Below are 13,094 nucleotides of genomic sequence, written 5' to 3' on the forward strand. Positions count from 1 at the left end.
AATTTGAAATCCATTCCTTTACTGCACTAGGCACATTTCTAATGCTCAATAGTCACGTGTTACTGGTAAGAGAATACATACACAGACTTTTCATCATGGAAGAAAATTCTATTGAACAGTGATAGACCGAGTAGGACTTTCAAGGATAGAGTTAATGAATTGTGAAGAAAAGCCTTTTTTTTTTTTTTTTTTTTTTTATAGAGGCATGCTTTATTTATTTGTTTGCTGGTTTGTTTGTTTGTTTTGTTTATACATGCACTGGGTACAGTCAGAAGCACGGGAGGGCGAGAGAATTCACCAGAGCCAGAGCGGGGAGCAGAGCAGGCAGAAGGACCGAAGTACACTGCTGAGGGGAGCAGCGGGCGGCAGGAGAGGTCTGCGCGCCATGTGGGACCCTCCTCCGGTGGCCGGGGAGCAGCCGGGGATCGAACCGGCGCCGCAGAGGCCGCGGGCAGCTTCGCAACCCAGCGCTCAACCGCTGCGCCACCGGGAGGCCCGAAAAGCCTTTTTTAAAGGCTAGCAGTGAATAGTGCTATTCCTGGACCACAGCACAGATGAAGACTTGTGACAGGGTGTTATTTTCAAGGAGGGAAAAAGCCAGTGAGTCTCCCCAGTAATTTTTTTTTCTCTAGGCTCTGTGTCTGCCTCAGTAACTCCTGTCTCTGACCAAATTTCTCCCCTTGTCCTTTTTGTTTCTCCACTCTTCCCTTCACCGCATTATTGGCCATGGTAGAACTGACATAGAATTTAAAATATTGGAGATATTGAAATTGTATTATCCTCTAAGTGTAATCAGCTAAGTGTTACTTTTTATTACTGTGACTTAAAATAATCAAGTAATAACCAAATTAAATTCCTTTTAACATCTGTGACACTTTGCTTTTCTTTTTCCCCTATATATGAGTGACCGCAAAAGAAGAATGCTCCCTAGTTTTGGAGTAGATTCTCTGTACAGAGACTAGGGCTTTGCATATGGTCTACACATCTTTGTATTATAGTATTAACATTTGTGAGAACACAGTGTCTATGCTCTTGTTTCTGTTGTGAATTTACCTAAGAGATTTATCCAGATGGACATTGTCATTCATTTCATTCATTTTGGTAAGGAGCATTATGCCTCCTTTAACTTGCTCCCCCAATGAAAAGCACGTGGAGTAATAAATGTTTTGGCTCTCCAAGTTTGATAAAAATATCAGGAAGTCTACCCAAGATTGACAGTTTCAAAGTGAATTCAGAACTATACAAAGGGATCATGGCAAAATTACAGGTGACCCAACACAATTTTTATGCTGTGAACCAGAACACAACACTATCCCCTCAAAAGTTTAAATAAAGTGCTCTTTCTCTTCAACGAGGCGGCCTAGCGGCAGTCGCAGAAATGCAGATCTTTGTGAAGACCCTGACGGGCAAGACCATCACCCTCGAGGTCGAGCCTAGTGACACCATTGAAAATGTCAAAGCCAAAATCCAAGACAAGGAGGGCATCCCACCTGACCAGCAGCGACTGATTTTTGCTGGCAAACAGCTGGAAGATGGTCGCACTCTCTCAGACTACAATATTCAGAAAGAATCTACCCTGCACCTGGTACTGCGCCTTCGGGGTGGCATCATTGAACCTTCCCTCCGCCAGCTGGCCCAGAAATATAACTGCGACAAGATGATCTGCCGCAAGTGTTATGCTCGCCTGCACCCCCGTGCTGTCAACTGCCGCAAGAAGAAGTGTGGCCATACCAACAACCTGAGCCCCAAGAAGAAGGTCAAATAAGACCCTTCCTTCCTTTGCCTGCAGGCAACTCCTGCCCAAGCCCCATGACTCAGGGCCCTCAATAAAGTTTCCCTTTCATTGACTGAAGCAGAAAAAAAAAAAAAAGTTTAAATAAAGTAGTTGCAGACAGGCCTCTGAGGTTGGGGGCAGACATAGCTTTCTCTGCTATTTCTGGGTTCAATCCAAGGCAAGTGCAGAATTTTTAAAAAAAATTTTTAAATTTTTAAAATTTTTAACATGTATTGGTCTCTTTCTGTTTGCCAGACACTTTCCTACACAATGTCTTATTTATTGAGAACCCTTCCAAACATAGCTCAATCAGATGCTCCTTATTTATTTTCACCCAGTGGTGAAAGTCACCGCGGGCATGACCCAACCCTGGGCTCCTAAATTGTACTTAGAAGCAGAAGCACCTGGACCTCTTCTATGGCGTAAGTTGCCTCTGCCAGCCAGAAAGTACCCACAAGACATCATCTACAGTGAATTTAGTAGCATACTTAGAAATACTCTGAAAGTTTTTAATTCCAGAAACTTGATTGCGTTAGACTTACTGTCTTCCTAACTCTTCAGATACAGCTTTCAGCTTTCAAAAAATGTCAACTATCAGTGACCTCTTACTTTATTGTACTTACCCCAACACATTTTATTCCCACTACATGTGAATTAAATTTTCTCTCCTAATATGTTTTTTTTTTAACTGCTATCAACAATTACAGTTTTAGACTGCTTTGCATATTTTGAACACCAAATAACGCTGATCTAGAAGCAGCTTTGGCCACAAAATACTACTTGTAGATTTATGCTCAGTATTATTTTTAATCAATCATATGTGTAGTTTAATAAAGTGTGTGCCTAATAAAGTGAAGGTAACATGCTTAAATAATTTACCTCTAGGAATTCAAATTTTATGATCTGTGCAGGAATAAAATGTGGACTAAATTACATGAGAAAGTAATTAGAACAAAATTTCCAATGAGAAAACTCAGTCTTTATATTATGAATGTCTAATCAAATATTAAAAGTCAAGCATCGCAGTGATACCTTTTACGATTAAAAATGTATTCTCTATGGCCGGTTCACTACTGATAAAAGCTTGGTCCCAAAATGTATATTTTACTAAGGTATCAAGTTTCCTTAGAGAATCAAGAGAAATAACTAAGCTTCAAGAAAGTGGGGAGAGGGGTAAGAATGGCATTGAGAATTTCAGCTAAAAAAGAAAAAGAACTAAAAAGAACTTCAGATATGGATTCTGGAACTCCAAAAAATTGTCAAGAAGTCTCAGCCCTTTGAATCTGTCACTTAATGAAAGTTTGTTCCATTCTTTCTGCACCTGACAGGACAATGGTGGCAGGGAGTCTTAATTTTGCCACAAGAGAAAAAGGGGGTTTTGTTCCCACTAGTCAGTTAGAAAAATCCAAGAATCCACATCTTGAGTTATAAAAAAAATCCTTGCACACGTCACCCAAGCCAGAGGATCCAGCACACCTTTCCTGACTAACTGCAGAGACCAGGTGAGCAGGGCCAAACAACACAACACCATCCTTTCTAAGTACAAGTCTGGAAGAAATAGAGACAGACTAGAGTCCCAGGAGGAGGAGCATTTCTGTCCCTGAAGAAAGAAGAATGCTGCCAGGAAAAGTAAACATTCCTACATACACTAAAATTAGAATCAAAATTATCTGGGAGAAATTTTTGAAATTAAACAGTGAGCAGAGGGGGGAGAAAGGATCAAAAGGAATATAAGTAATGGTGGGGGAAAAAAGGGATAATTCTCATTCTCACTTTTTTCCCCTCAAATTTAATAACCAAAAATAACTACAAAAAGACTTAAGACAAGTAGGAACTGAGTTAACATAAAATGAAAAACTCTTATGGAAAGAATTGTAAAGACTTACACAGGTCTTAAGCTGTAATTAATGGAAGAATATTGTATTTTATAGCAAGATGATACCATTTATTTCTGAATTATCGTTTCAATGAAATTCCAATAATAATCCAGAATTTTTCTTGGAACTTTGTTTACAAATCTCAAAATTGAAGTAGAAAGGACTAAAAATAGGTCATTTAATTTCGAAGAATGACCAGGTAGGAAGATTTAGTCTATTAGATATTAATTTGTGATGTAAAGATAGAATAGTATATAAATGGAATAGAATGATGTGGACTAAAAGATCCTCTCAGAAGTCTGTTTTCTTCAAGAAAAAAATTAAACAGTGACTCTTGCTCTCTTTCAACACATGGTAAAATGAGAGGTGAACAAATGCATTTTGAAAAATGTTTCCTAGGACCTCCCTGGTAGTGCAGGGGTTAAAGACAGCGCTATCAAGCTATCAACAGCCACTGCAGCACAAGTTCCATCCCTAGCCAGGGAGCAACCCAGTGGCATAGTAGACCTCTCCTGCTTGGCCTGCTGCTCCCCTCAGTAGTGTATTTCAGTAGATCTGCCTGTTCTGCAACCCAGTCTCTCTGGTGAATCCTCTCTCTCGCTCTCTCTTTCTCTCTCTCTTTCTCACACACACACACACACCATCCCACCCTAACCCACCTCTGGTCTACATTCCAGTTCTTGTATGCATAAATAAATAAATCTTTAAAAAAAAAAAGTTTCCTAGGAGTTAGGGAGAGTACCTGTCTCCAGTAATTTTGTTATATAACAAGCAAAGTGCATGTGTAACTACGCACACTAGGCCTAAGGGTAATTACAACAAGGAATATGTTATAAATATGACCATAAACCTACCAAATCAAATTTTAAATAAACAAAATAAGCTAATGTGGAGTTTTTTGAGCTTTCAGTAGACTGGAGTGCTTTTGTGCATTAAATTGTCCAGTTGTTAAATATTCTTTTTGCCCACCAAACTTGATTTATGTACAAATCTACAGAATTTTGACTTATATGTAGTTATCTGAGTGAAAAACATTTTGTTCATATGACCTTATGCTATGACATCTTCTAGTCTGCTTTTTAAAAACTCCCCTGGGACTCCTCATTAGCCCTACAAAGTAAGTTTTCTGCAGCCAGTGTGCTGGAGACATCAGGCTCGTCTGCTTTTAAAGTAAAGCCCTAAATGGAACGCTAGGAGAAATGACAGCACGCACAGAAGCATGACTGTTACTAATCTCTGTATAGAGTGGACCCCACATGGTCCCCAAGGCTCTGTCCTTGTTCTGCCTCTTTTCCCCTCAGGCAAGCCACAAGGGCCGCACTTGCGCGTGGCGCCTCCAGAATTAGAGCTTTTCTTGGAAAGTTTCCCCGGCACGACGGCTTATCGACACAGCAGCTCTGGTCCAGGTTCGTTCACTACATCCTGTCTGAACACATTTATTACCGAATGTTACCACGTCCTGATAACACCGAGACGCCGCGTCCTCCTCGGTGAACTCACTCCCTGTACCAGAACCATAGCGTGACTGCCCTCCCCGCCGGGGCTGGGAAGTGGAACCGGCGCGCCCTGCAGCCAGCGCGCCCGCCTCCCGGATGCGTGCGACCGCGGGCCGGGGGGCGGGGGGCCGAGGGGGCCGAGGGGGCCGAGGGGGGCCGAGGGGGGCCGAGGGGGCCGAGGGGGGCCGAGGGGCGCGAAGGGGGGAAGGGCGCGGAGGGGCGCGGAGGGGGGCGGAGGGGCGCGGAGGGGGGCGGAGGGGGCGGAGGGGGCCGGAGCGGGGCGGAGGGGGCCGGAGGGGGCCGGAGGGGGGCAGGCTACCCAGGCACGAAAGCGTGCAAGCGCGGGCCGGGGGTCCGGGGAGGGAAGACCCCCCGGGACACCAATGCGCGCAGCCGCGGGCCCCCCACCGGGGAAGCCTCCCCCGACCCCGGGGCGAGAATCCGTGCGGCCGCCGGGGAAGGGAGGGTCACGGAGACAAATAGGCGTAAGATCGCCGAGAAGGGGGGGGACCCCGGGACTCCGAGGCACGCAGTTCCGGCCAGGGTGGGCCACCCAAGACAGAGGCGCGCGACTACGGGCAGCGGAGAGGGAGGGCGACCCGGGACACCAAGTGCGTGCGGCGCCCGGCCGGGGAGGGCTGCCCTCCAGCACCTGCGCCTGCTGCGGCACGAATGCGTGCGGCCGCCGGGGAGGAAGGGCGGCGAGGCTGGCAAGTGCGTGCGGCCGCCGGGGAGGAAGGACCGCCCCGGGCACGAATCGTGCAGCTGTCCGCCGGCAGGTCACGCAGCCCGGGGCCCCGCCTCCGGCTCGCGCCGCCGCCCGCCCCCGCCGAGCTTCCTGGCGGCCCGATCCCGCCTAACGCGCCGCCCAGTCCACCTCTCCGCGCCCTCTTCACCTCGCGCGGGGCGGGCTCGGAGCTTGGCACGGAAGGGTCCCTCCCGCTGTTGCACAGCAGGCGCGGCAGCGAGGCGCGGGAAGGCGCGCCGCGGCCGGGCCCCTGGAGCGCCGACGCCCGGGACGCGCGGGGAGAGCGTGGCAGGCAGTCCACGCCCGAATCCGGGGGGTCGGCGGAGGAGCGGAGCTCGCGCCTCCGCGGAACCTGGGAGACGGCCGGCCCCAGGGACCCCCGCCTCCACATCACCCCGGGCGGGGTGAGTCTCGCGCCCCGGGCCGGCCAAGGCAGGACGATGCTTTGGACGATCGGCTCTTCGTTGACCTCCCGGGCCATGCGTCTGTAAACTGAGACCCGCCATCAGTGCAAATGGGGAGAACTCGCTGCAGCGGGGTGTCTGCAACAAGGCCCAGAGCATCTGCACCGGACTCGGCGCCCTCAGCGGCCGTTAGTCTGCACCGAGGCCTGAGGAGTCTATGCAGGGATGGGGGTGGGGGGGGCGTGTGCTCCCAGGCGGGGGCCGGGGGAATCTTTTCTTTCTTTTTTTTTCTTCTTTAAAGATTTATTTTATTTTTATGCATACAAGAGCTGGGGTACGGGCCAGAGGTGTGTGGGGGGAGGTGTGTTTATGTGAGAGGATTCACCAGAGACAGAGTGGGGAACAGAACAGGCAGACTGAGTGAAATACACTGCTGAGGGGAGCAGCGGGCGAGACAGGAGAGGTCTGCTGCGCCATGTGGGTTCCTCCCTGGCCAGGGATCGAACTCGAGCTTGAGTGGCTGCTGTTAGCTTCATAGGTTGCGTCTTGACACCTTGTGCCACTAGGGTGGAGCGCTTTGTCATGCTGCGATAAGATCAGCGGGAACGACCTCAGCGGGGGTCAATGACCGCCGGTCTAGCACCCTCTGGGTGGCGCAGACCCGGTGGGGAGGGGAGGAAGCTGCCCCTTCCAGGGCGAGGTGGGGAAGAGGAAGCTGCTGAGCTGCTCTGGGGACGGTGAGGAGTGGGGTGCTGGAGGGAAACCATGCAAAAGGTAACTGCAAGGTGAGGGGCTGAAGTCCTTGCGCTGACCAGAGTTCAGGGGTCACACAAAGCTAGCCCTGTGACTGTCCAATTAAGTAGATGTCCATAAACCACTATAACACGGAACTCAGAGGTCATTAAAATGTGCCCATAATATGTTTCTGTTACTTCTTTTAACAAGCAGTGCACACAGTTTGCATGTGCGTGCGTGAAATTTAATTTATACAGTCAAGTCTGCAGGCATGATCTGGCAAGAGGAATAATTGTGAAGCAGTAAGTCAGAGTACAAACAGTAAGATTACTTAAAAGGACAAATGAACTAAAAAATAATTCAGTCCATGACACAAGGAAGCCATTACATTCATCTTTTCATGGTCTTGAACATCTTGTACCTACTCAACAATAATATGCAACGGAAACTTCTAATTAAACACAGAAAACGCAAGCATTTAGCTGTACCAAGCAAACATCCAAAAAGAATAAGCCTTATGTTAATAGACATATGATTAACATGCATAAAATATAAGAGTATAGATTTTTTTTCAGTCATTTCCTCAGTAGATGTGACTTGCCAGTAGGTATGTCACTATGAAACAATTAGTATTAATCCCCCCATGCAGAAAAACCTCTGCTATGGATTTTAAATATTTACTATGAGAATGTTTATTCATTTAATTTTTTTACAGATCTTAAGGTACATATGATGTGAGTTCAGCTACTTCCAATGGCTATTTTGAATGAAGGAATGTTGAGGCAGTATTTCTGGTGGTTAGAGCTGTGAACTGAACATCCTGGGTGACTAAGTCAGTTCTGCCACTGATGCAGGTGTGATCCTGATATGATGGAAATAGTGCTGAGAGCAAACCAACCTCATCAGAGGTGTGGGGAAGACTATTCCATAGTCACCAAAGGTACTTGGAGATCTTTGGAGAAAGATGATATATTACATTAATATAAATAATACACCCCCATTTTGACAACCCATATATAAAATTACAGCTGTATGAAATAATGTTTAAATACAACTGTGCCACAAAATTGTTTTTTGTACCTAGTCTTGTCATTCTCTGACTTTTCCTTTCCTTCTTGAGGAATCGCTTCTCTAAGCTGAGACCAGGAATGAGTTTTACATTTACACAAACATGTGTAACATGTTGCTGTTCCTAAAGCGATCTTTGTGGGTGGGAGAGGGTGGCAGCTACACATATTAGGATGTACAGTGGATTTCTTATCTAATCTGTATTTTAGTAGTATTTGTGGTTGTGCTATTTCATAAAAGAGCTGAGCTTAGGAGATAACCCATTTTGATGTTTTCTTTTAATCTGCTATATGGAATCTTGAAGGCAACCTTCTTGGTATAATTTTTCATTGCTCAATGATTGAAAGTGTAGGACTCAAGATTTACTCATTCAACATGTCAAGGAGCTTCCTGTGTGTCAAACATGTTCCAGGTGTTAGAGATAGAGCAGTAAACAGACAAATCTGACTGCTTAATGTTTAAATGTTTTGGGTCTCTATTTAAATGCAGATCACTTTAGGAACAGCACACATTACACACTTTATGTAAATGTAAAACCCATTCCTGGTCTCAGCTTAGAGAAGTGATTCCTCAAGAAGGAAAGGAAAAGTCACAGAATGGCAAGTGGTTTTAAAACCTATCAGGAGGCAGATACCACCCTTAATCAGTCACTTCTCTTTAAAAAATCAGAAGACAAAACCACACAATACTGTTTTCCATCATATGCCAATGTAAGACTTCCCCTCATTTAAATACCTTCTACCCTCATATTAAGGCTCCACGTGCCCTTTCTTCTGGGCACCACGCAACTATGCAGTCCCGACCTTCATCTGCCAAGACCTGCGTGTGCATTCATCTGAAGAAGGTGCATCTTTTTCTAATTTGAACAAAGCATCATAGAGCTGCCGTGACTGTGTTCCTCAGAGTTCTCCGTCAGCTAGCTCCCATCTGCCCCTTGACGTGTTGTATTTAATAGTGTCGCTCTGTTCAAGACAGGGAGCACTGGGGAATGGGAGAAACCAAGTCCGAAAGAGAAGTGAACCAACCCTGTTAGCTTCCAAGAAATCCGATGAGTATCTAGATAAATGAGGACTAGCCATGGCATGAGGCTGTGTGAAGTGCTGTGCAGCAAAAGGGGAGCAACGATGGAGCAACAACCTGCCTTTTCAGTTTAGCAAACTGTCAGAACCATCAACTCACAACAGGTTGTCCAAATATTGCATTGCAACTAGAGAGTAGGATACCGTCAGACAGCGTGGCTCAACCTTTTGCCTCAGCTCATTTGTAAGATTTGATATCAGATGATATGATATGTATGTCCTACTGAACCCTGGGGATGGCCTTCCGTGAGTGCTTTCCTTTCCTTGTTGCTAACTACTCTGGTCTGTTGACATTACATCATGTTGCAAACAATGCGTGGTTAGATGACAGTGTCAGGATGTAGTGACCCGATTAGTCCAAACTCCTGCAGGGGAGATGTGCAAATAGATGAGCCCCAACAGGACCTGAACAGCCATGTGATTTTGAAATCCTGGGTGGGTGAGCCACGCCCTGCATACACCTTAAATCTGGTGCTTTGAAGGTATAATTATTGCTCAACAACTCCCAGAATGTTAATTAGATCTTTGTATGATTTGATTATAATAAAATGAGCGTTTAAATGTAACTTATTAAAATGTGTGCATATTACAAATATATAAAACGAACTCAGAATTAATAAGAGCATAAAAATGATTCAGCTACATTAACACCTTTTAACATACAGCGTCTTTCTAAGAATAGTTAAGCAGTTAGTTTTGTGACAACATATGTAACTAAAGCAAATGAAGCAATATGATTTCTCTGCACTACACAATTTATCATTTACTTAATGATTATTATTTACAGAAGCCTTTGAGAGTGTTGCTTTCAAAGGCTAGTTCCAAGGCAGAGAAACAAAGAGATTAAATAAAATATTCCATAAACTCTGTACTTACCAAAGATAAGCGCATTAAAGCAATTGTTAAATTTTACTCAGAGGAGACGCTTGGTGAATACAATTTATTACTCTAGCTGGTGAATATAACTCCCTACCTGAGACAATAAATATAACAAGCAATGGATTGTTTTCTCTTTGAGAACTGAGACTGCTGCTTGTTGACGTTTGCAATGCTGGCACCACCCAATAAATGTTGATGATCGAATGAATCAATGAGAATGAGAGAAAACCCCTAATCAGTAATCTCCACTCTGATCCCTGGCTTTCCCTGTTCTCTCCTGCTGAGTGCTTTCCCAGATTATCAATGCCCTTCATGAGCAGTAGGAAAGAGGAAGTGATGCAGATGGGAGGCCAGCTGTGGTCAGATGCCTCTGAAATGAAAAAAGTATTTGCAGATGTTTCAACAAGCGGAGAGGTTGGGCTGAGTCTAGGCCACAGGAAACAACTTCCACACCTTGGGGCGACTACAATAAAGGTCTCATCATCACTCACAGCACAGGATCCTGTGGGAAACTTGAAAAGGCACTCCAGGCTGGAATGCTGCATGAATCCAGACTTGCCTCAGGAATGCCGCAGTGATCGGAACTAAGTGTAGAAATTAATGTGATTTGTAAAAATAGCAATAGGGATCCTTTAATCACTTTCCACCAAACTAATGAAACTAGAAGAAACCATCTTTGATTGTGAGGGTCTCCTTCTAAATTAGCTGCCCTTTGGCTTTTGGAGAGCAAAGTTCAAATTCCAGTTCCTGTCTGGCAGGAAAATAAGTCAGACACAAAATAGATGACAGTCTGTTAGGCTCCAAACCAAATGTTAGGACATCAAGGGAGATCCAAATGTGGAAGAACCTTAGTCTTTAGAGTTGCTGAGTTCATTCACCAAATGTGGTATTTTTCACACTGTGCCTTTGGAGGCTATTTGCTTTAGATGCATGATATTGCCTTGTTGGCTAATTTGTTCAAATATAAAGAAATGTTAGATTTTCTAATGAAAAAGTTCTATATTCTATGTTTTGTGGATGCCTTCTAGAGTCACCAGGATTCTAGGCTTAGCAGACACTATAGGACAAGTCACTATAAGTACCAAGTGCCTAATAAGATACAAAGGCACCTTACAAAGGGCTCAGAGGGGACTCCCTGGTCGTGCAAGGGGTTAAGTCTCAGCACTATGAGGCAATCCACAGCTACTGCAGCAGGAAGGAGTTTGAACCCCAGCCAGGGAGGTGACCTACATGGCGCAGCAGACTCTCCTTACTCACATGGCACCACAGATCTCTCCTGTTTCACCCACTGCTCCCCTCAGCAGTGTATTTCAGTCAGTCCGCCTGTTCTGTTCCCCACTCTATCTCTGGTGAATCCTCTCACCTCCCTCATCTCTGGCCCACACCCCAGCTCTTGTATGCATAAATAAATAAATCTTAAAAAAAAAATGCTCAGAACTAGGTTCTGCCTTTTACTAGTTCTGCGCCACCTGAGCCTATTTTTCTCATCCTCTGATATGGTGACAATTGGAGAATGATTTTGTTTTTGACTCAGTGAGCAGGAGAGTGATTATTTTCTCATACAGATATTTGAATGCTTGATAACATTGAATTTCTTCCACAAAGTCCTAAACTTTTAAAGTGAGGAGAACTTATAGTTATGTAGCTGTGGACATTTAACTACTAGAGATAGGTTTTCTTATCACCCCAAGGAAAGTTCTTTTTTTTAAGTTATAAGGAATGGAAGAAAATGGTGGCACTGTTACTAACCAGAATAGTAACCAGGATCTCTGGGGGACAGAAAACAATCAACCCTAGTAGAGAGTGAGAGTATATATCTAGCTATTCTACGTGAAGGCCCTACCTGAATATTGGGATTCAGTATATAAAGACTAATGCCAAGGCTGGAAGCACATCGTTTTATCTTCTTCAAAAGTCAAAACAAACCAACAAAAAACCCCTGCAGAGGTGTAGCAGAGTTGCTGAGCCTCCCTAACGATTATAGAATTAGATCATTAGAAATATAAATGTCATCCTGGATCAAGAAGATGTGGTATATATACACAATGGAATATTATTCAGTAATCAAAAAAGATGAATGCGTGCCATTCGCAGCAACATGGATGGAGCTAGAAGAAATTATGCTCAGTGAAATAAGCCAAAGGAAAAAAGAAAATTATTGGATGGTTTCACTTATAGCAGGAATATAGGGGAACCAAATAAGACATCAATGTAAAAAAATAATAACAGTACAAAACACAACAAAGCAAAAATGGACAATTATAAATCAGAGACATCCTGCAAGGGAGGAGGCTGGAGAGGGATCAGAGGGAGGGAGGGAGGAGCACAGGGGACTGAGGTGATGGCTCACAGGTGCATTGGGGAAGGAAACTCTTGGGGACTATACCTGAGGGGGTGGGGGGAAGCAAATATTGTTTAAAAATGAACAATGATTAAAAAATCAAAAAATTAATTTAAAAAAAACCATAGCAAAAAAATAAATATATTTTCTTCTGAGGATACAATTTTAAAAAATGTTATTAGGATTTTCATAGAGATTGCACTGTATCTGGAGATTGCTCTAAGTAATATTGTCATATTAACAGTATTGAGCCTTCCAACCCATGAATATGGGTTGTCTTTCTACTTACGTATATCTTTCTAATTCTTTTATAGCCATGTTTTTTAGTTTTCAGTGTACAATTCTTTTGCCTCATTGACTAAACTTATTCTTAAGTATTTTTGTGCTATTGTAAATAGAATTTTTTTATTAGCTTCCTTTTAAGATTGCTCATTGTTAGCATACAAAAAATACAACTGATTCATGTGATATCCTTTGTCCTACAACTTAACTGAATTAATTTACTAGCTATAACAGTTTTCTTGTGGCTATTTAGAATTTTCTACATCTGCAAATATAAATGATATTACTTTATCTTTTCCAACTTATACGTATTTACTTCTTCTTGCCTAGTTTCTCGGGTTAAAACTTCCAGTACTATGTTGAAAAGAAGTAAAAGTGGACATCCTTGTCTTGCTCCTGACCTGAGAGGAA

At 44.1% G+C, this 13,094-nt stretch overlaps 1 protein-coding gene across 1 annotated transcript; it reads left to right on the plus strand.

Moving 5' to 3' along the window:
- Positions 1–1,358: 1,358 nt before the first annotated feature.
- On the plus strand, positions 1,359–1,811 carry LOC119256983 (ubiquitin-60S ribosomal protein L40-like). The gene has a single exon (XM_037524708.2). It carries the CDS (start codon positions 1,379–1,381, stop codon positions 1,763–1,765), a length of 387 nt encoding a protein of 128 aa, XP_037380605.1. The 5' UTR covers positions 1,359–1,378; the 3' UTR covers positions 1,766–1,811.
- Positions 1,812–13,094: the final 11,283 nt, after the last annotated feature.

The sequence above is a fragment of the Talpa occidentalis genome, unplaced genomic scaffold (assembly GCF_014898055.3).
Source record: "Talpa occidentalis isolate TD23 unplaced genomic scaffold, MPIMG_talOcc4v2.1 talOcc4.4, whole genome shotgun sequence".
Taxonomy (NCBI): domain Eukaryota; kingdom Metazoa; phylum Chordata; class Mammalia; order Eulipotyphla; family Talpidae; genus Talpa; species Talpa occidentalis.

Bases quoted from the DNA above. Each gene is read 5' to 3' on its own strand.
- LOC119256983 (XM_037524708.2), top strand. From the start codon at position 1,379: ATGCAGATCTTTGTGAAGACCCTGACGGGCAAGACCATCACCCTCGAG.